At 49.2% G+C, this 21561-nt stretch overlaps 8 protein-coding genes across 8 annotated transcripts; 2 read left to right on the top strand and 6 right to left on the bottom strand.

The window, feature by feature from the left end:
• Nucleotides 1-491: 491 nt before the first annotated feature.
• CTRU02_210514 (FAD-binding domain containing protein) lies at nt 492-1870 on the top strand (the record flags this gene model as incomplete). Its single annotated transcript, XM_036730950.1, has 4 exons — nt 492-605; nt 659-1247; nt 1299-1577; nt 1626-1870. 4 exons carry the CDS (start codon nt 492-494, stop codon nt 1868-1870), a joined length of 1227 nt encoding a protein of 408 aa, XP_036577245.1.
• A 397-nt stretch (nt 1871-2267) lies between these two features.
• Nucleotides 2268-3310, bottom strand: CTRU02_210513 (uncharacterized protein; the record flags this gene model as incomplete). Its single annotated transcript, XM_036730949.1, has 6 exons — nt 2268-2452; nt 2512-2595; nt 2649-2723; nt 2782-2841; nt 2906-2961; nt 3018-3310. 6 exons carry the CDS (start codon nt 3308-3310, stop codon nt 2268-2270), a joined length of 753 nt encoding a protein of 250 aa, XP_036577244.1.
• Nucleotides 3311-4132: 822 nt separating this feature from the next.
• On the bottom strand, nt 4133-5314 carry CTRU02_210512 (branched-chain amino acid cytosolic; the record flags this gene model as incomplete). The annotated part of the gene is made up of 2 exons (XM_036730948.1): nt 4133-4838; nt 5016-5314. The coding sequence occupies 2 exons, from the start codon at nt 5312-5314 to the stop codon at nt 4133-4135; spliced, it is 1005 nt and encodes a 334-aa protein (XP_036577243.1).
• A 378-nt stretch (nt 5315-5692) lies between these two features.
• On the bottom strand, nt 5693-8407 carry CTRU02_210511 (uncharacterized protein; the record flags this gene model as incomplete). The annotated part of the gene is made up of 1 exon (XM_070205464.1): nt 5693-8407. One exon carries the CDS (start codon nt 8405-8407, stop codon nt 5693-5695), a length of 2715 nt encoding a protein of 904 aa, XP_070060707.1.
• Nucleotides 8408-10833: 2426 nt separating this feature from the next.
• Nucleotides 10834-12432, bottom strand: CTRU02_210510 (heterokaryon incompatibility protein; the record flags this gene model as incomplete). Its single annotated transcript, XM_070205463.1, has 3 exons — nt 10834-12076; nt 12177-12317; nt 12410-12432. 3 exons carry the CDS (start codon nt 12430-12432, stop codon nt 10834-10836), a joined length of 1407 nt encoding a protein of 468 aa, XP_070060706.1.
• Nucleotides 12433-14253: 1821 nt separating this feature from the next.
• Nucleotides 14254-14621, bottom strand: CTRU02_210509 (uncharacterized protein; the record flags this gene model as incomplete). The annotated part of the gene is made up of 2 exons (XM_036730946.1): nt 14254-14435; nt 14510-14621. The coding sequence occupies 2 exons, from the start codon at nt 14619-14621 to the stop codon at nt 14254-14256; spliced, it is 294 nt and encodes a 97-aa protein (XP_036577241.1).
• A 3044-nt stretch (nt 14622-17665) lies between these two features.
• Nucleotides 17666-19246, top strand: CTRU02_210508 (uncharacterized protein; the record flags this gene model as incomplete). Its single annotated transcript, XM_036730945.2, has 3 exons — nt 17666-17873; nt 17929-18451; nt 18502-19246. The coding sequence occupies 3 exons, from the start codon at nt 17666-17668 to the stop codon at nt 19244-19246; spliced, it is 1476 nt and encodes a 491-aa protein (XP_036577240.2).
• Nucleotides 19247-19428: 182 nt separating this feature from the next.
• On the bottom strand, nt 19429-21136 carry CTRU02_210507 (drug resistance protein; the record flags this gene model as incomplete). Its single annotated transcript, XM_070205462.1, has 2 exons — nt 19429-20201; nt 20260-21136. 2 exons carry the CDS (start codon nt 21134-21136, stop codon nt 19429-19431), a joined length of 1650 nt encoding a protein of 549 aa, XP_070060705.1.
• Nucleotides 21137-21561: the final 425 nt, after the last annotated feature.

The raw sequence follows: 21561 nt of genomic DNA, 5'->3' as shown, positions 1-21561 counted from the left end.
ATTCAACTAGTGAAACTCTAAACACAATGCACTTTAATGAAACTATTCAAGCGAAGTGGAAAACCCAGCTTAAAAGTGTCTGGTTAGCGTAGTCGTTGATTCTGCCCACAATCCGTACCCACGTCATTAGCTCAGTTGTTCCACTTCGAGGATCCAGTCCCGAAATTTTCGATCCATCATCGGTTATAGTGCCGGTAACAACAACATTCTGCACTGTTCAAGAGACCTTTTAGAGCTGATGAATGGATCAAGCGCTACGTCACACCTGGTGTGGAGTAACACTTTTCGTCCGAAGAAGCCGCCAGGATGGGGAAAGCTAATGACTTCAAGACTATCACGTGTAACAATGGCTGTGGGTTACAGTAGTGCGTCATTCTTCCAGCGCTGCAAACCTTGGCAACTTCTCTAGATATTACCGATTGTTTTTGATCTTATAAGAACTTACAGGAACGACTGATTGTAAACTTTACGACTTCAGAACCCCTTACTCAATGGCTATTTCAAGCACCATCAAGAACCCATCAGCGCCTCAGGCTGCTGGACCCAAGGTCGCTATCATAGGAGCGGGGTTAACGGGCCTGATAACTGCTCATGGTCTAAAGAAGGCATCTTTTTTTCAATGCTACTTATTCTTTTAAGTTGTGCTGACACTCGGCAGCATGGATTTGATGTCACCGTCTACGAGCGTGATGTGAGCGTTGACGCACGTCCAAGAGACTGGACCATTCTTATCCACTGGGGAATGGCGACACTTACAGAGCTGCTACCCGAGCGCGCCCTCAAAAAGATTCCCAGCGCCGTATGCAACCCCTACCTAGACTTTAGTGAGTGGGATGAGAGCATCCCTGGATACGATGGTAACAGTGGCGAGATGTTGTTCAAGAATCCTACCCCTGGGGCTCGGCGAGTTAGTCGACGTCGGTTCCGGAAAGTCCTGGTTGAAGGCCTCGACATTAAATGGGGCAAGACATTGGGTTCCCTATCTGCTGTCGACGACGATACCATGCACCTTACTTTCGACGATGGTACCAGTGTTGATGCAAATTACGTATTAGGAACAGATGGAGTATCATCAAAAGTTCGAGAGCTGCTCGTAGGAGTTGAGGCTGCTAAGCCAATCCCCTCCGGATTTATGATTGCCAACTGCATCGTCAAGTATGGCGACGCTGAAAAGGTGAACATGATTGTAAAATCCCATCCAGTATGCGCTTTGATGCTCGGCTCTGGTGTGATGGCTGGCTGTGGCGGTAAGTTCTTTAGAAGGGTTGGTGCGGCATTCAGAGCTAATCAGAATCTAGTGATGTCGGTTGAAGATCCGAATGACGTTGCTTCCTGGGAAACCTTTTGGGTAAAAGTCTGGAAAGGCCAACCGGTCAGATTGAATGGCCAGCAAGCCATTGAATACATTCAAGCCGACCTCACCGGCCTTTGTGAACCCTTCCGATCCGCGGTGGATTGGACCCCTAAAGGAAGCCCTTGCTACATTGACGAGATGAATTATTGGATTCCTTCGGCCTGGGAAACCTACGATGGCAAAGTGACGCTTGCTGGAGATGCTGCGCATCCCATGCTTCCATGTAAGGTCCATTTGCTGCCGTCCAGTTTGCGTGCTAACTTTGAACAAGTCAGAGGACAGGGTCTTCAACACGCCATCATTGATAGTCATCACTTTGTTGATGCTCTAGTTAGGCTTAGAAAGACAGGTGATGCATCTATGAGAGAGGAGACTTTGGCGATATACGGAGCCGATGTAGTTGCACGTGGATGCACAGCTGTTTCACAGTCGCTCAGCGAGGCTGAAAACGCACTCAATAAGGACACTGTCGGTAGCATGCTCATGGTAACCCAGGGTCATGGAAGATCTGTTTAATTGGCATGGCCAGGTGTCAATCTCGCTTTTTGAGAAGCGACTTATTTGTAGTAGTTGTAAAGCGGAAAGTAAGCGAAAGGCCAGAACTTATTGGGTCTGCGGCTTCGTTATTTGTGTTCTGTTTCTATCAACATTGTCCTCACTGGAAAACTGTATTGAATCAAACCCGATCTTGCAGTACGTTCCAATCAGCCCTCGAACCGTTCATAGCGCTTCGCAGGGTACTTTTACAACGTGCCGCTAGAGAAATCAGTGCACAGTATTATCCATCAGATGCGTTTAATATTTAAATGAAAGCTGTGAGATTCAGAGCACTTCACAGAAGAACCTTGAATCTCAAACATTGAGGAAGGCAGTATCTGCATCCTTGAGATGCGGACAGTTGTTGGTTTGACGGTTAGCACTTCTTTCTCTTCGAACCATCAGCGTAGAAGTGGTCCTCGTTGATCTTGATAGAATCAACGTTCCAGGTCTTGCCATTGTCTGCAGTCTTTACGGCTCCGGAGCTGGCGCCCAGCAGATCAAGGGTCTGACCGAAGTCTGCGTCTGCCTTTTCGAGCACAACAGTAATATTCTCCCATGCTTCAAAATCGTTAGCCGCTACATAATGTCAAGTCATTCAATTTTGCATTTTGCCTTACTGTAGCCATTGACGGTTCCACACGTGCCCAAATAGCACTCGTTGCTGGAGTAGAGGTAGGAAGGGCGCTGCCCGGCTTGGGTCTCTGCCCCTTAACGTTAGCCACTTGCATTTCTGAGGTTGATTTATTGGCCATACTATCGGTCTGCTGCGAAACAAGCTTACCGTCCATGTACACCTTTTGTGTCACGCCCTTGGCAGCATCATAGGTGACTAAATCCACGTTACATTTTGAAAGCGTCTTCAGAGATGATCGGGATCGTTTACGTACGCTCAAAGTCGACATTGGTCTCAGCAGGAATAGGGATGTACGACTGGGCAAGCTGCTGGCCTGGGGACAGTTTCAGTATGCTGTAAAAAGTCGTAATTAAGGGGAATGCTATAGCGCTTGTTACCATTGCTAAATGTGCTTGCGGCAACACACCACTGAGTATTAGGCGCGGGGCATCCCCTATCGCCATGATTGTTAGTCCAGCGGGACTTTTATTTAGTAGGGCCATATCTTACTGCAGTTCATTGTTTGGGGCCCAATTAAGCAATGGTTGGAAGAGATCTGCCTTCTGATCACTCACGGAGCTGGAAAGGCCAACCCAGAGTGACAGCCACGGTTCTTCACTCGGTTTCTCCTGGACGTATCCACAGGGAACTGACGGAGTAGCAATGGTGTATGTCGCCTTGACAATAGCGTTCTTAGCTGGGCCGAGTCGGAACATATTGCCGAACTTCCAATTCTCATATTGGCCAGCAACAGCACGCGCCACGAGGGGGACGGAGAGAACGGCGAAAGTGGAGCAACGCATTTGGCTGAAGTGCAAATAACGAATGATAAATCGGTTTTTTAAAGGGAATGTCGGTGAAAAATAGGTCGCAAGATTGCAAAAGTTGGTAGTGCCAAGGAACTTATACTATTCAACACTCGGTTGCAATTAGAATTTGTAGCATTATAGTCACATCGGCACTGGTTGCCGATCATAAAATGAAGGGAGGCTATACTTGGTTGAAGCGGGCATCCCTCACTGGCAACTGATCCATCTTAGTGGGGCTTCACTTGCGACACAAAGCCTGATTGGATATTGTTGATCAGTAAAACGGCGCAATCACTACTGGAGACTAATTAATTAAATAGTTGGAGCTGTCAAAAGCTCGGGTTTCACTTATGGGTTGCATGCCTGGTTTGGAAAGGCTCTCGCACGACCATTTATTAATTTATGACTCGCCTGTTCCTCCACATCTTAGTCCTGAAGATTTGATCAAGACATGTCGTCAATTGAACCCCTTATCAACCGATGGGACAATTGAGTTCAAAATGAAGGCTTCGGCAACTGGTACTTTTCCAAGGTCATAATAACTGTTCATCTAATTCATATGCCGATATAAATATTGCGAGGTTGTTCCATCAAAGAAAGAATATACTTGTGGTTCTTTGAGCCCTTGGAAAACAGTTCTTTGTCAGCGGGAACCTGACAGCCTTCTCAGTTCGCACCATCAGCTCCCTGGCCTATATACTTTACAAGCCGTTTCATGGTGCATTCTCCATCATTCAAGTAGCAGCAGCTTAAAAGAAAACAAATAATGACCATTGCCCATAAATTTCTTTGGGTCAAACCCTCTATATATCTTTATTACTCCTCATCGATTATATCAGCCAATGGATGTGCCTCTTTTCCATACAAAATGGCCTGTAGCTTCTCTTTCAGTAACAGCACATGCGGCACCTTTCCTACGGGAAGCCGGAGGGTTTGCCCATCGAATGAGATCTCAGCAACTGGTTGGATCCAAGCTGCTGTTCCAACCACGAATGCTGCCATAAGACGCTCTTCATCCAACGCCTTGACAACCTCTGACATTGTGATTTCCCTTTCCACCACCTCTAGTTTTCCAATGTCCCCTTCGGTGGGCTCCGAAGCGAACATCTTGCGCGAAAGCTCAAGGATAGACCTGCGCGTCCCACCGGCGAGAATGATTTTCCTTTCATCCAGGGGTGGTGTCACCATCTCGAGGGTTCCCATCGACGTCTTCCAAATGACAAACATATTTGCGGAGCCCGCTTCCGTAATCTGACGATCGGGCCCAAAAAGCCAAAGGACTTGGTCATAGCCTAGCTTTCGAGCCTCCCCATGGGCTTGAATTGTTGGGCCGTAGTTGGCGGAGACCTTCGCAGCTCCCGTACCTCCCGGCCATGCTCGGACAGATGTCTCCGAGCTCCCCAACAAACGTATGCCCGTTTTGAGATCCTCATCACCCGGAGATGCCGAAGGGTTAAGTGAAGGCCAGTAGATAAGGAAGATGTACAAGAGTGCTTCCTCTGGGACCCACAGACCAAGACTACTGTCTGTCCCTATGAGTGTGGGCCTAATTTACAGCGCGGAACCAGTGTTGCCTTTGGGTAGCCACTTTGGGGCCTCGATATCACACAGCTTTCGGATGAGCTTCAATAACTCTTCAGGGTCAAAAGCTGGTAAAGAAATGCGCTCGGCTGAGGAGAGCATGCGGTTGCAATTTTACAGCGGCCGATGAAGGCGGAGACGACCATCAAAGCCGCGGTAAACCTTCATGCCCTCGAAGCACGCTGTTCCGTAGTGCAAAACGTTGGCAGAGGGCAAGAGAGGAATCGGCCCGTAAGGTGTCAACTTTGGTGCGTCCCAACCTTTGGCGGAAGACCACGAAGCCGTAATCATGTGATCGGTGGTTGCTTTTAAGCTGGAAACCTCAGGAGAAACAGACCCAGGAACTGTCTTTGGATTCTTTGTCCATTCAATCTCAAGCGCTGATGCGCTCAAAGCGGACGGTTTGGTAACAGTCATTTTGTTGAAGGTCTGATAATCAGAGTTGGGGTCGTTAGTGTAGGTTTCACAGGGGGTGAAACAGGGGGTGAAACGGAATTCCGTTCGTCAATAACAAATAACAGTAAATTGGTTCTAATCGATGGTTCATGATTGTTGAAAGTGGTGTTGTTGACTAGAAGGTGGGGATATTCCCCCTTGGCCTGTCACGTGGGTCTGGGAGGCTTGGGCCTCTCAGCCTGGCGGGCGTGTGGCTGGAAGTGCCACACGACTCCGTATTCCAACTATCGCAACACTGGAAACTCTCTTTTTATGGTGTTGAAGCGGTTGGAATACGTTGTCCCTATACAGTTCCGTCTCCTCGTCAATTCGGCCTCCTATCCCTACTTTCTCCCGTAGTTACGGTCTTGTTACCCATCCCTCCATACGTATCGTTATCGTGTTGCTATCAACGAATCTCTCGAGGGCTCGATTTGGTTTGCTCTTCGTGAGGGCATCAGCAGGGTTGTCTTCGCCGTTAATCCAACGAATTTCTTGTAGTTCTCGTCTTTCGTACGATTGTTTCAACGCCATGATATCGATCATGAGTCGCTTTTCTTTGGTAGTGCCCAGCTTCACGAGACACTCGTACAGCGAATAAGAATCGGTACAGACAACTGTCTGAATCGTTGGTAGGTTGAGGTGGTCAGTGATTGTCGCCAGGGTTGTGGCGAGGGCGTAGGCCATATCGACGCCAGCGACCATCCCGTAGATCTCTGACGCTAATACGCTGCGGGTGACTCGTTTACTCTTCGTAGAGCTGTAATGAACGAGGTTACCGTGAATCGTGAATTCTCCGTTGTTGCTGTCAGAGGAAGTGTCGTTGGCTAGGATGATCAGAAACCCTAATTGGGAGGAGAGGTCGTGGTTATTAGCGAACGACCCGTCAACGAAAACGAATAGCTTGGCTGTTGTAAGGTCGAGTGGGATAAACGTTATTCCTCGGTTAGGCGATTCTATTTGCCATCGAATCCGTTGATTCAGTGCTTTTATCGCTTCTGGCGAGGGGTCTTGGTGTTGGGCAGCAGTGGATAAATCGAAACAGGCCTCGGGTTGGCAAATTGACGCGATGTACGCCCCTCTGGCGCGTTGTTCGACATATTGCTGTTTTGGGTTGGGTTCAGTAGTCTCAATACATCGTAACTTCTTGGCTTGTCCCTTTTGCCTCAAATTGATCGAATTGTCGGTTGACAGCGCGATTATCCCTCCGTTGAATTGGAGGGGTTCGTCAATTGTGAGGATATTCTTCGCTTTTGCCGTAAAAGCCGCTTTTTCTAACTGTTCGTCTTCTAATTGTGAGAACGCCTTGTCTGACAAACCGAGGGTATCGTCGGTTTGCATGCCGATACAGCCAAAGTGTGGATTTTCGGTAGATGAGATCAATAGGCATGGATCGTACGAAGAAGTAACCATCTGGAGATTCTCTCTGTGATGCTTGTGATACGTTGCCCACCAGTGGGTTCCAGCTTCTGCGATTCCGTACAGAGGCTTCACAACCTCCATAATGGTCCCTTTTGGGTACTGGTCTTGAATTTGCTTCGGTGGGTAGGCGAGAATAGTACGATTGAGCCTTGTGGAGGATTGAACGTAGGCTTGTGTGATATCTCGAAGCCATAGTTGTTTCCCTTCTCGTAGGAGTGACGGGGTAATTGACAGAATTAGCCGTTGACTCGCCCGCTGAATCGTTGGCGATTGGGTCAATATAGCCTTCTTGCCATCGTCGGCGTAACCCTGTATTACAAGTCTCGATTTCTCGTAGGGTTCGGTTGTTTTACCCTTGACTTCGTTGACGATACGAGATCGGAAGATTCGTACGTTCTGGTGCCTTCTCTTATTGAACTGGGTGAATTTGAACACTCCTCTAGCGATGAGGCTGTTGATCTCTTGTTTAGTTGACTGTTCGAACGGTTCGCCTGGTGTAGTAATAACACCTTCTCGTCGTAGTTTGATTGCCAATTCTTCGTCTGCTTGCTCCTTAATCGATAGGAATATTTGTTGATAATCCGGGTCATCGTTGAATTCCTCTGTGAAGTGGGCGATTGGCAGTGGTCTCTTCCGGGGTCTGCCCGGGCGTCTTCTCGGTGGCTCCGGTGCCTCTTGCGGTTCGTCCGGTTCACTGCCTCCGCCGGCGACGATAATTTCGTCGCGTACTACTTCCTGCTGCGGTATCTCAGCTTCGGGTTCTTCTTCTTCTGGCGCGGCGATGGAATTAGGTGGTTGATCGGGATCTTCGTAGTATGGTTTGACTACGGTAGACCGGAAGGTCTTCGGACCACGTGGCGTATCGACAGTACAGGTTTCGCCGTTTATGGCTGCTAAAGTAAACGGTCCGGTCCAGCCCTTCTTTTCGCGTACATCGTACATATCGCCGCTGTATTTCATATCGTCGGGGTATAGTTTCGCGAATTCTGTTAATTGCTTTCCGATACGGTCTGTTGACTCGTATGGTTGGAAGTCTGTTAACGGAGAGACCGTGGGATGTGGCGGTCGGTACGGTAGTTGCCACTGTTGTTGTTCTTGTGGAGGAGGTGGCTGTAGGGTTGGTTCGACTCTTCCTCCTGTGCTGTTGGCTACTGTTGCCGGTCTCGTGATCTCTTCGTGGAATTCGGGGTCTTTTATCAGAGCCTTCAGGTTGCGATATCTCTTGACGCCTTGTTCGAGTTCTTGGGGTGACCAGTAGTGGAATTCTTCCTTTTTGAGGGCTAATGCCACGTTTTTCGAGATTTTCTTGCCATCCATTTCGACGTAGACGCCGTTACCGATTAAATGGTCTCTGAAGAATCGTAGGATTGGGGGAGGTACGTTCTGGAAGTCTTCTTCTGACCAGTCGGCGAAATCGGGAGAAACTTCGTTCCATAGCTCGAGGCCCGTGAGATTCCTCTTCTCATAGGTCTCAAGTAGGAAACCCATATAGGAACCCAGTTGCTGTGGGCTAGCGTTTGTAAGGTCGATTGCCCAGTTGCCCCATACTGCTGGATCGATCATACTTTCGATTCTCTGTGGGATGGGGACTGTTGATTGGCTTTTGGCAGTGACGCCGCTCGCGGGCGATCCTTCTCGTGAATTTCGCTCCATTCTGACAGTATAAAAGGATTACTTCTGTTTAGAATCTTGAATTCTAATCCTCAACAGCGTCAGCTGCGATTGGTGCAAGATGCAGGCCTGGAAGTGGGAGTCAAAAGACGATTCGGGATATTACGATTCTAAGGGGAAAGAATCGTGAAATCGGGGATTTTCGTCGGTTCGTCGTTTGTTTCCGTCGGCGCCGTTCTCGCTGATGTTCTCGAGGGGTGTGAGGGTATACACAGGTCTCGAATTGGTAGGGAGAGAGTTCTACCGTAGATTCTCTCGTGAATCTCTCTTTCTCGCTTCGGGCTTCGCTCCTCACTGTTGGGAAGTTTAGAATCTAGCGGACAGTTGGCCTTATGACGCCCACAACCACGTGCGTTTCTCCTAAGCCGCAGCCTCGGAGGCGTATACGTATAGCTGTATAGGCGGATTACCGCCGGTAGTCTCCGCTCGCCTTTCGGCGTGTTCTTCTTCTGGTAGGGAGGTCTCTTGTGGCAGGCGCCTCGCGGTTGGCACCTCGTCTGGGGATTTATTGAGAAACTAGCGGGCGCCTCGTGATTGGCACCGCGCGTGGGGGATAGTTGTAGTTGGGGAAGTTGTTGTCCCTTGTGGGATTCGTGAATCTTCGCCCTTGTGGCGTGAAGAGGTTGGAAGACCGTCGATTCGGTAGGTCTCTTCTTCTGGTGGTTGAAAACGCGTGATGGAACGCTCTTGCCAGCGATAATTGGCTGCGATTAACCTTATCCCGCCTAGGGTGAGCGTAGCAGTCCCTAGGTTACTCGAATAATCGGATTGCTGGTAGATTCGAGGAAAAGAAGCTTTCTTCTGCTGGTTTCCGTAGATCCCAGTTACTCTCGCTTCTTCTCTCGTTAGCACGAAATCCCTACTTTTACCTGGGCTTGGGTATCCAGTTCAAGAAGTCGTCTCTTCTGGTGTTGACCTTGCTGATCTGCGGTTTGTCCGTAGCAGAGTGGTAATTGTGAAGTTAACCAAATTAATGGCAACTGTGAGGTTTACCACTGATCAGTGTAGGTTTCACAGGGGGTGAAACAGGGGGTGAAACGGAATTCCGTTCGTCAATAACAAATAACAGTAAATTGGTTCTAATCGATGGTTCATGATTGTTGAAAGTGGTGTTGTTGACTAGAAGGTGGGGATATTCCCCCTTGGCCTGTCACGTGGGTCTGGGAGGCTTGGGCCTCTCAGCCTGGCGGGCGTGTGGCTGGAAGTGCCACACGACTCCGTATTCCAACTATCGCAACAGTTAGAAACAAACTTTTGTCGTGCAATATATCGATAGCGGTACCAGGAAACCCAAATAAAAGACACAACCGAACGCCCAAAGTAGGACTTATTTATTTCACGGTCATAAAAGGGCGCTGCTAACCTATGGGCTTGTTTCTGATCTAAGGCGTATAAGGCGCAGGGCGCAGGGCGTAGGGCGTTTTTGTTTGGCTATCTTTCGCCAAATATGGCCTTGCAAGTGACACGATGTGGGCCGAAAGGCGTGAATGGCGTCTGTGATGACTGGTTTCAAGTAGTTAGAAACCAACTGTTGTGTAAAGGAAAAGCCGCATATCAGTGCCCATTCAAGCTGGTGGTCTACACCTTCTCACATTTACATAACCGTACGAGATAGTCCTTGGCTTCGCACCGCATCATCTGGCTTAGCTCTGGGCTATCACACCAGGCAGCGCGCCCAATTTAGGCATGTGAAGTGGTCAATGAGGATTCTTATTTGAAGCAAAAGCGACAGCTTTGTTCTGTTTCTCGCGCCTTAAGCTGGGTTTGAGTGGTTGATTTCAAGCCTATACTTACGAGGAGATTGAGCGTGTCATATCGCTTCTAAACAGGTAGGGGCCTCTTAATGAATATATCTCATTTAGAAGAGGTAACAGATTACACGACCATCAGCCTCAAGATGATTATGTAGGTAGGCCGCGTTATGAAAAGGGTGTAATTATGTATACCTAAGTTATAATTAATCTATTATAAGCGGAAGACCACTATAAAAACACATCTTACTAACGTAACTGGCCCACCCGTATTGGAGGATATGTTGGCCCTTACGCCTTTGACATCAAAAGAAAGGAAAAGTTTTAATGGAAAAGCGTAGCCAGAGCAGGACACAAATCCTACAACTGCGTGTGGCCTGGCACATTTGTAGAGATATTCGTGCCTGTTTCCACACGACGGTGATGGCGGCGACATGAGCGACTGCGAGTGAATGTAAGTTGCATCATAAAACCCTTCTTCACGTTACTTGTTCTTATGTTATAGCGGGCATTTTACATGCTGATTAATGATGTTTGATGTACGGTTGGACAGTAATAAGTAAAGGCAGACGCTTGAGCTACTGCTGCAACAAGATAGCATTTGCAAACATGCAACACATTCCCATATCGCAGCACGTAAACTACACAATGATATTCCTAAACCAAGAACAGACTCCTCTTCAAACTCGGCGTATTCAATAGACTGGGAAGTGCCCTAATTCGTTTGTTTTCACCTGAAACTGACATCCCACCATACCCGATGCGCTTGTACGTATCCGGCTCTGAAAGCTTCTCCACAACAATGAATGGCACAGTATCAGACCACCGCTCCCAATAGGGTGGCTCACAAATGCTGCGCGAAACGAGCAAACACAACAGAGTTCCCGACACAGGGAAGTCCCAACTGAAATCGTCGAACATTATGCCAATATCACCAAGTTCAGGATGTTCCTTGAATGAGAACAAGATGGTTGATGTATCATATTCAGTTTCCCTCCAGGAATCATACCGCAGCGGCTCGACCATCCCGAGAATGTGCAGCTTGCATGTGCTTCCGATCTCGGTTGTGACCTTCAGATGATCCAGCTCTCCGGACACATCGACCACCTCCATCAACCATGCGAATACCGAGCCGTCATCCCTTATATCCGAGTCTGAGATGTCGACAGCGTCCCGAACGGAAGGCCACGACCAAGATGGTACGGGGCGCACGGCGGTATCTTCTGAACATGAACCCTTGCGGCGGCCGGGTGACCGCGACCAGCGGAGGCTCTGGCGCAAACGCGACCGCCAGTGGCCGTACAAGCACTTGTCGCCAAAGGTTTTGCCGATCTCATTGGCCAGACCAGAGAGAGCAACCAGTCTATCGTCTTCGACGGTGAGCGCCAGTCTAGAGTAGCTCTGGACGAGTTTGCACCATTCGGAGCCCAAGGCCCGCTTCTTGGGAAGCCGGAGATAAATTTTCATGTTTTTGAGGGCCATGACCGAAAATGATTGGCCCCGATGCTGCCTCACACGGCCGTGGTGGTCAAACTCGGAGCCCTCCGACTCCAGACACTCCCAGAAGAGAGCGTGCTCCGTCCAGTACATGATTCGTGTGGAGAGAAGGCGCTCCTGGCATGTCCAGCCTCTTTCATACAGTGGCGAGCTGCGGATTATGTCATCCTTATGAGGGACTTGCGGCTGGAACACGAGCTGTACTTTGTATTCTTGCGAGTGCTGGTTATAGCCGGGGCGGAAGATGGCGGGAAACGAGCACTCGCGTACGGGAAGGCTTTGCGCGGGCCGGGGGTTGAGGAAGCCCTCCGAGGAGTCCATCGCACTGGTCGCGGCGATGGTGCATATTGCGTTCTTGTAGTAGTCACCCATCTTCGGGGCTTCGTCGAACCAGTCAATTGTCCTAGTTCTCGCGTCTCAGTCTCCAAGCGAGTTGCACGACGGGGAAGGGGTGGAGCTTTCTTGTGACGTGCGTCGAAGTCCTAGAGACCTCCGGGACTTACCCTTGTATAATACACACGGCATCTGCCCACAGAAATCTCTCGCCAAAAGCCCGGGTGACCATGATAGCGTCCGTGATGGTCTTGCTGAGCTCAGAGATATCAAGACGGCGTTTTCTACTGTCGATGTTAGAAGCTAAGGTCCTGGTTTTGTTATTAGTCTGGCCCCAACAATAGCTCAATATAACATATCGCCCCGTCTGAACAGGATGTTCAGCAGTGATATGCAGCCGTACATCTTGATCCCCTTGGCCGACATCGATCAGTCTGCTGGGCAGGGGGACAGAGTCGGGGGCTTCCCTGGAGCTATTCCTGCAGTTGACGTGGCTCGTCGTGCACCGTTGAAGCCAGGCCGCTACCACTGGAGCCAGGGCCTCAAGATCCTTCTCCACGTCCTTAGAAGCCTACAGACAAATGTGAGTTTTGATTCATACTCCAACAATTGGCTCCATCAAAGGCGGGTTCACTTACTTTTGATCTCGAGGGGCGGAATATTCCGGCTGTGTTCTCTTGGAAACTTTTTTTTCGCTTCACCGAACGTTTTCCGATCCTTGCGTGCCTCATCCTGATCGCCGACATTTTCTTCCCTTTCAACACTTGTAGATCGGCCGGATTGTTCGTAATTGGAAAGAGGATTGTCATCATCAGTCTCTCCATTGCTTCTCACTTCGTCCTCTGTACTGTCCTCTCGGCCCAGGCCTGCGTGAGGCGTCTCGTGAGAAGTGTCTCCCGTTCGAGACTCGTCATCATCGCTATATTCCTCTTCGGACGTGCTCACCCGATCGCTTCCGTTGTCTCCCCCCATTCCAAAGTTAGGGCGCTGGCGACGGATATCCTCAACACTAGTCCCGGGCGGCAAAATTATCTCACCCTCAGCAGAGGCGCCGTAAATCCCATTTTCCCCATATTCAAGTTCCAAAGTCCGTCTGAGGATATTTAATGGCGTCTTTGTTGCTCAGCTTACACACCATCCGGTCAAAGTTTCCGGAATCTCCGTCATGAAAAAACTTGGAGGTACCACGACTGTAGATCAAGGACTGTCGCAGGAGACGGCAAAAGTCGCAGCCTGCCGCTGCGGATCTGTCGAGGGCTTTGTGCTTTAACCCATGGTGGTTCTCGAATTCATGCGAATGGCCGTCGTACTTCCTCTGGAAAGAGTCTCCAAGCTCAACGCATTTGCTACATAGCGTGCCGGTCACGGTTAGAGACATCTTGGAGAATCAGTTGAAGATTTGAGTCGTGAGGCGGAGTCTGCCTAGAGCGGGGAAATCGACTGGCTGTGCTGTCTGACATGATAAGTCGATAATGGGTTCCCGTCCCAACGGTAAATCAAATCTGCCAATGCTGACTTACATACAGTACCTCTGGTCATATCTCCAATCCACATGCCTGAAATGGCCGTTACGAGCTTAGTCATCGCCACTCGCCCAAGATTAGTATGTAGATAGGCCGCTGATTCCGCCAAGAGATGGACAGTTTCGGTAGAAGTAGTTGCTGCTGCCCAGTGGAAGTAATGAATAATTCTTCAGTGTTCGCCCTAATTTTCAATTCGGTAACGAGCGACAAAAGAGAGTCGACGATACGGCCTTTGGTTTACAGAATTTCGCAAGGATACCATGAAGTCGCTGAGGTCCGAGATATAAGGCGTTATTGTTGATTTTTAAAATCTCATGAAGGCTTGTTTTCTAAGCAAAAAAGTCGGCAGCTTCGAAGGCTTCGCAGTTCATGCTATTTCATTCTACTCGCAAAGCCGTAGTGGCCGTTAATATCATTAGTGGCCAGCTTCAAAATGGCCGCCTCTTGGCCACCTATCTTAACCATGCTACTGCTTGCGCCCCAATGTCTATATCTGCCTCCCGTCTGATTTAAGACTGGGAGCATTCAGTTGACGATCTTTCACGTGAGCCACAGGGCTGTACCTGATGTTCAAACATTAGAAGGAAAATAGGCCGTTCTTATATGAGCGTCTAAAGATGCTAACTCCATCACTAACTGACATGTTTAAGATTTATCGAGTTTCTACCTGTGAAGCTAAGCCCGAACCTTTCCCAAGAGTTACTGTCACCCAACTGTGACGAATTTAAGAGCAAGCATCGCTCTTGCCGGAACCGTTGTCCTTGCAGCTGCCACCACACCAGGTGATGTACTTGATAGCACCGCTGGAACCTCCGAGGCAGTCAAAGAGAGAGTACTGGATGTGGTTGTAGTCCGTGGCCTGGCCGGCAACCATAAGAGCCTGGTTGATCTGGTCGGTGTATTTGCCTGTAAAGAAGTGGAAAGTAAGTCTCAAGGTTACCAGGGATTTGTGAGAATGCCGTGGGAAAAGAAAACTGTACCCTTCTTAAGCAGAGTGCTACCGCAGTATCGGAGGCCGGGAGTGCAGTTGTCAGCCGCAACGAGGGGGGCAACAGCCAACAAGGCGATGGAGACAAGAGTAGACTTGAGCATGGTGGACGTTGGTTCGGGGTCGGTTGTTTGGTTTGTAAGAGTTTGAAGTGCTGAGTGCTAGTGATGAAACTGAAGTGTTGAGTGATGATGGTGAAAAGGTTCTGTTGATGGGGGATAGAAGGGGGTATTTATAGCTGGAAGCAGAGCTTTGTCCCAAGCCTCTCCATTACTGCCTTTCGTACATTCTCTGCACAAACCTCCTTTTGTTGTACCTGATGAGGCGGGGCGCCGGTTCGTCACTTGCATGAAGCCACCCAGCCCCGTAATCTTGCTTACAGGAAAACCCATGAGTCTCAGTGATGATCTGGTTTTGGTTAATTCAGGCTCGGTTCCTCCGTCTTCTTCACCTCGGGGCTCCACCAGGTAGTTTCTCTCTGATTTTCGTTGTAGCTTGAGATGGTACATGGAGGCGAAGTCTAAGCTCCATTGGGAACATAGTAGCAGTTGTTACCAACGTGTTGTGCAGTGGAGCTGGCAGTCTTACTTTGTGCTATGGCGTTGTATATTTGGGTCATTTCTTAGAAGACCGAACTGCATAACTACACTGAAGAATCTGCAAAGGTTTTCAAGCCCATAGAGCCAGAATTTCTTCAAGATTTGTTCTTTAAGCAGTGTATGTTGTTGAAGATGTGACATGTTGTGAACCTATACGTATAGGAGACAGTCCTGTACCATTTTTTCTCCACAAGAGACTCAGGTGAACATGCGCTGTCAGTTCTCAAGCAATTGTTCCTTAGACTTTCTAAAACTCGAGAGATCCTAAAAATGCCTCATTCATTCAGCTTGCTGATAGGCAGTCATATTTTGGAACATATCTTGGCGAGGGGTCCACTTAATTGTATAATTCCGAGAGAGAGAGATATCGTATTTCCAAAGTAATACGAAATCTTGAGCGATTATCTGTTTTACGTTGCTGACTGTGTCCCAATGCATAGGTATAAGCAATTTCAGCCCTGAAGCTGCGTGCTACGGCCGAGATCCACTTCAGTGAAACGTACTATGGTATGATCCAGTCATCAAAGAGAGGGTTTTGCGCCGTTGCGTTGATCCAGTTCGTGCACAATACCCTTGGGTCACCACACAGTGTAGAACTTTTGAATCATTCTATCCGCTAGACTCTGAGCGTGCATGTGCAAGAGTAAGTAGTTACTTTTCCTATCCGAGAGAAAAGTTTTAGACTTTTGCACTTTCTCACAAACCCATTAACTAAGCCAACACTAGTTGCAATTGCGATGATCAGGGGGGGGGGGGGCTTAGTCCGCATAGCCAAGGCAGCTGAAGTAGATAGGTTATGTAGTAGGCTATAAAGAAATAACCCTGCATCCTGCTGTCTCTAATATAGTTCGTTGATGACGAGGCAGCCGCATGCATAACGGCCTGAGGTATTTCTCGAAGACTCCTGGTTTACATTTGATGCATGTTCACTTCTCAGGGTCCCTTTAGCCCCTGTAACATCGTAACGTGGCGAATCAAAAATAATAGCACCAGTCCCTGAAGGATTAATAGGGAAGGGCGGCTAACGCAATCTCAATCTGGGGTTCTAACCACTCGGATGCCACATTGGACTAAGCTTTTTGCCAATTCAGACCGTCGTATAATATTACCATGCCCTAGTAGCTACAGCTTATCCCATCGACAGCTGCGAGCCAACAAAAACCTTGGCCCATCTTCGAGCCACTCATTCGCGCCATTACAACGTCGCAAGATAGTACCTCATTAATCCTTAAATTGACCTTTCTTATAGGGTTGCAGTTACAGCTCTGACAACATGCATACTCCTCTCATGGCCAGATTATAAACACCGCAATTGAACAATTAGGCTATCAGGCTATCTGATTGACCCAAAAGAAGTAAATAATATTTTTCAAATGGCCAGCTCTGTTGGCAGAATTGCACTTGTTGCGTAACCGCAATCGATGGAATCTGGTAGAAAAATGACATGCCCATGCCGGTAGAAGAAAAGATAAGCCGACCATGAACCAGACAAAGTCCCTCACATGGTCCCACAAGTCACATAGGAGACACGGACGCACTGCTACATCGGTTGCGTTGCAGAAGCAGCAGCCAACGGGGAGTCGGCGCATAGAATGATTGGCAAATAGCGCATCGGGCGAACGCCAGAACTGTGCCCGAATACTGCTGACGCATTACGAGGCATTCGAACCGAAAACACATCAACCTTGACGGTGTCCGTACAGATATGGTCTTGGTATAGTGACATTGTTGCCAGTGGCTATGCTTGAATACCCTAATTCAGTACCCAAATATAGTTAGGCTCTAGGCTGAAGGATACGCGCGGGCCCAACCGAGACTGGAAAATGGTTGTAATTAGCGGACTAGGCCTATATTATACATAGTAGTTCTTACGAGGACGGAGAACCCCCGCATCAGCGACCCTGACATGGCCGCATCGTTACACCGCAGCATTAATATCTTTGGCGGGGGTTGCGACGCGGGTACCTAGTAGTCGCCCATCGGCCACCGCCCGTCGGCTCGGTTTCTCGCTCGATTGCATCTCCGGTCAGTTCTTGGTAGGTCTGGTTCAGTTAAGCATTTGCAGGTTGCTTTTGCCCCCTTCTTGACAGCAGGTCCTTGTCGCCCATGCCGGTGACAGTTGGGATGTGCCTAGAGTTGCCACGCGGTGGGGGTGGGGCTAGTGCCACCCCCAGCGCCACAGGCCTACAAACGCTGATACCACGTACATTTTCTGCCTGTGTCATTTGTTTGACCGCCCTAGAACGGTTCCTGAAACACTAACGGCTGATTCCGTAATAGCGCAGTGCACCATCACTGACGACACCCTTGACGCGCAAGTACGGAGAAGCGTTTTTCTTCACCATTCTATGAGCATCGCCCTTCTCCTTTTTCCGTATTAGAGCTGAGCCATGAGTCAAAAGATGGAAGCATGCCATAACTGTAGGCGAAGTCGCTTGAAATGTGACCGATCCCTTCCGCAGTGCCTCAAATGCACCAGGAGGGGTCAAAGCTGTCTAGGCTATGGCATTCTGTTGCGATGGGAGAATGGTATGGCGAGTCGAGGAAAAATGCTTGGAGTTACATCAGACAACATAAGGGAGGTCAAGAAGAGAGACAGGCCCTTGACTCTACAAGCGCCATGTCTTTCTATCGTGCCTACAAGGCAGCCCCCATTCGCAAGTCCTAAGCCGAGCTCTCCTCGTTCGTTACCTCGTTCGTTGATAGATCCGCCTATGCAAAATCTAGACTATCGGTCGAGGAGATATATGGACTATTGTAGGCCACCTCCGTCCGCTAGGCTCCTCTTCACACTAACATTCTCCGTTGAAAGTCGCAGGTGCTGTTTGCCGGGACCTCGTTATTTACGACGTCCCCAAACATAATCTATTCCGTGACCTGATTCCGATAGCGCATCAGCACCCCGTCTTAATGCAGACAATCATCGCCAGTTCAGCTTTGCATTTGTCAAATTCTTCTCAACAGTCATCAAAGTCTCTTAGTGGTGCTACAAAGATAGCCCCGACTCAGAGCAGCACAAGCCTACTGGGCTCTCTATCGATTAGTCCATGTATGACATCTCACCCGGAGGCTCTCCATGACGCACTCAAGGCCAAGCAGCGAGCACTCTGTCTGCTGAAGTCTGCTCTCGAAGACATGGCTTCAGCGGATGTTGATGTGGTTCTCGCGGTAGTGCTTCTGCTTATTGGGTTCGAGCTCATCGACTCTGGGCGAGGGAGTTGGGTATTTCACATGAACGGTGCGAGGAAGATTATTGAGGATCTTATCGCATCCTCCATTGCGACGGAAACTGATTTTAGCCCGCTTCGTCGATGGTTGGTGTCAAACTGCTTGGTGTAAGTCGTCTTGTCCAGTAATCGATGACCTCTGACTTGACATGTCCTAGATATGATCTTCTTGGGTCATCCTTCGCAAATTCACATCTACCGCATACTGGCGGGATATCGGCGACTACCATGTCACTTCTTCAAGATGCAGAAGGCAATCATTGCTCGTCATTTCCGGCAGCTCTTCTTCCTTTGATACAGGCAGGGGCTCGACTATTAAGAAAGACGGACGATGATTCCAAGCATCCGGATTCCTTGACCAATTCAGGGCTGCGCGATGCGCTTCATCTTTTAGACGTTGCTAGGTCATTCGACGCAGCTGTCTGGGCTATCAATCTACAGTCACGCTCACCGGCTGACGATCTATTCTATCGGATGGAAATTGCCGCTGCACACAGGGCAGCTGTGTGCATTTATCTATCGCGCGTGATTCTTGCTCTATGGCCCAGCACAGTATTGCCAGATGATACTGAAAAGCTTGCAGTTGAAATCATCACCCATCTCTCACATATGCGCCCTGGAGATGCGTTATTTACTGCGACAGCGTGGCCGGCTTTCATTGCTGGCCTGGAAATGGTTGACCCTACTAATCGTGCTTGGGTAGCGGTAAGATTCCAGGAGCTTTGGGAGAAGGAGCCCTGGGGGCTTACAAGAGAAGCTCTCGGAGTGTTGAGTACAATGTGGGAGTTTAGAAAGAATGCGGATGCCGTCGAGAGTAGCAATGGTCAACGCCGCAGACAGGAAGAGAATTGGAACTGGATCAAGAAGCTAGAGGACATGGGCGCCGACTGGTTGGTTGCATGATTGCGATGCATTCATGGTAGGCCTCTATGGTGGTAGATGTCCATTGCTAAGTGACACAGTCTATATAGGTAACTAATTGCTATAACTTAGGGAGCGACCACCGGGCAATGAGGACGAATTGAAGATTGTTTGGTCTAGCAATTGCCCTTGAGCAGAGGTCTACGTGTGAGATCATGAACCTCTTAGAGTTCCCTCCTGTTGGCTGATTGTCCTTGCTGCTCACTCATTGCCTCTTCCAACAATTCAGCCTTTTCATCTGCGGTCAAATCACCACTGGCCTTGGGTACCTTGCCCCAGATTGCCAGAATCGACAAACTCGCAGCTGCAAGACCTACTCCAAACCAAAACGTGTTCTTATAGCTGTTCCCTAATCCTGCCTCGTCTACCGTTGCTGATTGAATATTATCCGCCAATCCAAGGACGACAGCGACTCCTAGCTGCAACACAGAGTTGATAACACTCCCAGCCAGCCCCTGCTGCGCTGTAGGAAACGTCGTGGTCACGAAAACCGTCATCAAGATCGTGGACAGATCGATTCCCACAGTGCTCAAGATGACTGCGGGGAAAACCCATGCCCAATAACTCCCTCCCAGCGGAATCAGAGCTATAAGGAGCTGCGACCCAACTGCTCCCAGGCCAGAAATGATCAACAGCACACGTCCTGGAACCAGGTGCAAGATCAAGCCTTCGATGACACTGAGAATGAGGCCTGCAACACCGAGAGGCACATACCACGCTACCACCTGCAAGGGGCTGGCACCCATGATGTTCTGGAAATAGAGAGTGCCATATACAGAAAAGATGCCCCAGGTGCCGTAAAGCAGGAAAAGAGCCAAAAGAAGAGGGCTCATGCAAGGAGTCGTGAAGATGGAAGCTGGTAAGAGAGGCTGGGAAGAGACGCGCACTTCAATGTAGCCTGCAACAAGAAGCGACAAGACACCAAGTGTGAGACACACTGGAAGAAATGGCTTTCGCCAACCTGCAGGGTCGTGTGCTGATTGCAAGATGCTTACCACGACTAGGACGAGGCCGCAGACGATCGAGATGGCGCCGCCGTAATCCATCCTGGCTTTGCTCGGGGGTTGGTCGTTTGGACGATGACGTGGAACGGACAAGGCTGAAGTCAACAGCGTAATTGCCGATGGCTCCGACCCAGAAGTAAAAACCCCAGCGCCTGAATTGAGCCACGATTCCTGCCACGAGAATGCCACCGAAAAAGCCAAATACCCCTGAAGTGCCGTACACTGCAAAGACGACATTCTTTCGTGGCCCAGGACGATACAACGACCCCATGATCATGACTCCAGAGGGCAAGAATGCCGCAGCTCCTAGTCCTTGCAGGGCCCGACAGAGGTCGAGCATCAGCGTATTGACGCTGAACCCGGCTATTATGCTCCAGACAAGAAGCCAGACAAGACCCCCCATGAAGATGGGATATCCCCCCAACATGTCGCCCAGACGGCCAAAGACGAGCAAGGTGCTGGCGATGACGAGGGAGAAGGCGGTTGCTGGCCAGACACTTTCCGCATGCGACATATTGAGCTCGGTGATCAGTGTGGGGAGGAGGACAGTGAAGCCTGAGACGAAATATTCTGTCAAGAATTGGGACATGGAAATGCTGAAGACGAGAAGTACCTCGCTCCAGCGGGTTGTAAAGATCGGAGGACGCTCGCGACTCAGGCGCTCGATTCGTGCTTGGAGGGACTCGTCGACTGGCGGTATCGATTCCGCATTGCCATGGAGATTCGGTAAAGGGTTGTCGTTTGATGGAGAGTTTACATCTTGAGGTAGACCTCTGGGGCTACATTTCCTCGATAGTGTAGTCAGTGCTGCTGACGGGTAGCTGAGAACCCGCTGAGGTTGCGATGAAGGTAGTGGTGGGTGTGTCATATTGAATATCGGCCACTGAATATTTAGAGACGTGTAAGAAATCAAGGCTTGGCTCTGACAGGATCAGGGCAAGAGATCATGGATATGTTTATTATATTTAATTTTATTTTCCTTTTTAATTCTACTTTTTGGGGCCAATTCATCACTCCATTTGTAATCAGAGCATATGGAGATACGACATTCTGGACACTTGACGTTTAGATAGTAAACTACGCCAGTCCACTACTTAGAGCTTAACGAGTATGAAGATATTGAGATGTTGTTCACCTTCAAAGAAGGCGAGATGGCGCTAATGCACAACTTGCGTCTTGGCTGCCTATTTGAGGCTAGTTGCTGCCGATCTACCAGCATCTTGATTGGATGAAGTTCCATTCGGAATGCGGCAAGATCCACATCCTTGTTACGTCCAAACTTACAACCTTTGA

Source organism: Colletotrichum truncatum, assembly GCF_014235925.2.
Source record: "Colletotrichum truncatum strain CMES1059 chromosome Unknown Contig_0007, whole genome shotgun sequence".
Lineage (NCBI taxonomy): Eukaryota > Fungi > Ascomycota > Sordariomycetes > Glomerellales > Glomerellaceae > Colletotrichum > Colletotrichum truncatum.
This window is presented reverse-complemented; position numbering and strand designations above follow the sequence as displayed.